This window comes from Papilio polytes, unplaced genomic scaffold (assembly GCF_000836215.1).
Source record: "Papilio polytes unplaced genomic scaffold, Ppol_1.0 DF823835.1, whole genome shotgun sequence".
Taxonomy (NCBI): Eukaryota; Metazoa; Arthropoda; class Insecta; order Lepidoptera; family Papilionidae; genus Papilio; species Papilio polytes.
In genome coordinates this window covers 633,325-635,542 of record NW_013525369.1, presented here as the reverse complement: position 1 = coordinate 635,542, position 2,218 = coordinate 633,325, and the positions used below count along the sequence as shown (strand labels likewise).

General features: G+C 31.8%; 1 protein-coding gene across 1 annotated transcript in view; it reads right to left on the bottom strand.

The window, feature by feature from the left end:
• Window positions 1–2,218, bottom strand: part of LOC106103195 (lysozyme-like) — a 6,763-nt gene that overhangs the window by 1,212 nt on the left and 3,333 nt on the right. Inside the window, exons 2-4 of the mRNA XM_013282884.1 lie at window positions 1,624–1,712; window positions 1,372–1,432; window positions 742–874 (exon numbers count right to left, since the gene is read on the bottom strand). Of these exons, the coding sequence (XP_013138338.1) occupies window positions 742–874; window positions 1,372–1,432; window positions 1,624–1,712 (283 nt within the window). The remainder of the gene's footprint in view (window positions 1–741; window positions 875–1,371; window positions 1,433–1,623; window positions 1,713–2,218) is intronic.

Genomic DNA, 2,218 nt, shown 5'->3' with positions numbered 1-2,218 from the left:
TAACATTAAGAAATTATTTGTTATCTGTAAGAGATTTCTGATAGGCCACCCTTGCTTAAATGTAATAGCTTAGTTTTAGGACCTGTCCCACCATGTTGTAAATTATCTGATGACAATCTAACGTATAAAATATATTATGGAAATATCGGATTTTGTTACCTTATCTGATATTGACGTCATTTTAAGCTATCTGAGCCTCTATCAGCCAGTGATGAGACAGGCCCTTGTTATATTATTTGTAATATTTGTGCTAATAGTATTAAATAAATAAATGATTTACTAAACTACCAAAAACAGAGTTTCTTAAAATTAAAAGCGACAAGAATCTTAAACTAGTGAGATAAAAATATCTTGCTTTGCTTTTAATTAGTTTTTCGGACCGAATGGTATTAAAAAATAGGTAGTCTATGTGTTTGTCAAGAGTATTCTCTACATCTATGCCATTTATAGAAATATGTTCAGACTTTTAGGCGGCAAACTCTAACAAACATCCATCCATTCATCTAACTTACACATTTATAATATTAGTACAAACTATGACCCCAGAATACTTGGGAAAAATTCTGAATAGCGTATATCTCTTCCAAAACAGTTATAGTTATGACAGAATTGTTAAAACAAGGCTTTACAAATTTGCTCTTGTCAGATTCAGCTAGTGTACAAAGGAAAAAATCATTTTTATTTCACAAAATGTTTCAATATATGGGGCTCTTTTATGTTTAAAATGGATAGTTAACTAACTTATAGATTTCATTTGTAATCAGATTATCGTTCTTGCATCTTATCGTCCATTGCGTCCAATATTTGAATCCTTCCTTCTGGAATATATCCATAGCACAGGCCGTATCGTCGCGTATGTCATCGTCTAAAAGCGCTGAAAAATACAATTGTACTTTGACTTGCCTATATCAAACTAGCTATTGCTCGCGAATTCGTAGGTTTTAAGATAAAAAAATATAACCTATGTTACTCAGTGATAACTTAGCTTTTTAATGGTGAAAGAATTTTTCAAATCGGCCAAGTAGTTTTTAAGTTATTTCAATACATACAAAAATATAAATCATTCCACTTTATAATATTAGTATAGATATATGTTAGATATATGTTCCTCGTATGTTTTAATTTGGGGGTTTATCTGCGTGATGATAATATTACTTGAAAATTAACTTAAGCCGTCTTTTGAACGACTAAGTAATTACTAGCTTAGGCTGTCTAAAAATTTATCCTGTAAAGGTTGAAATGAGGTGAACGTTTTGAACTTTTAAACTCCTTACGGACGAAGATGATAATGAATTAAGCGTTCGTTTCATTGCCATGTTAATTAGAAAACCATTATTTTTATAGTTGGTATAAAACAGTGTCAAAACTAACCTTCACAACTAATGTTGCATTCTCCACCCTTTTTCCCTTCCCTGCACCAACGACTTGGAATCTATAAAAATCATACTAGTATCATAAATGCGAATGTTTAGATGGATGTTTGTTAGAGTTTGTAGCTTAAGCGGCTGAACAGATCTCGATGAAATTCGGCACAGATGTAGAGGATAGTCTTTTGTTTTTTTTTTTAAAATTCCGAGTTGACGGAATCGCGGGCGCAATCTAGATGTATAATATTTTACCAACCTGATACAATCCATAGAACTTCCTTCCACTAGGTGTAACGACCATTGCTCTTGTATCCCTGTTACTCACTTTTTCTATCAAACAAACCCCTGAAATAAAAAAAAAATAAAACATCGTATTTTTTTGTACAACTAGACACTAAAACTCACAATGGTACCTCTAGCTCTCTTAGTTGTATGTGGTATTTATTTATCGTTTTCCTTTAATATGCGTAATGTTTGAGTGCACAAAATTTTACAAAAACAAAAAAAAAGTGAACATCCACATAGGAGACTGACATGATCTTACTAATATCCTATTTACCTTACTTCTAACTATTAATAATGCTTAGATGGATGGATGTTAGTTACTATATATCTGCAAAATGGATCAATGGAACTCGATGAAATATGCCACAAATATAGAACACTAGCTTACGCCTGCGACTCTGTCCACGTGTATTAAAAATAAAGTATGTAGCTTATGTGTTCTTCCAGACTATGCTGTACATCTGTATCAAATTTCATGCAAATCCTTTCAGCCGTTTTGGCTACGAACTCTAACAATCATCCATACTTAAATTATTTAAACTTTCGTGAGACATTTTATAATTAAT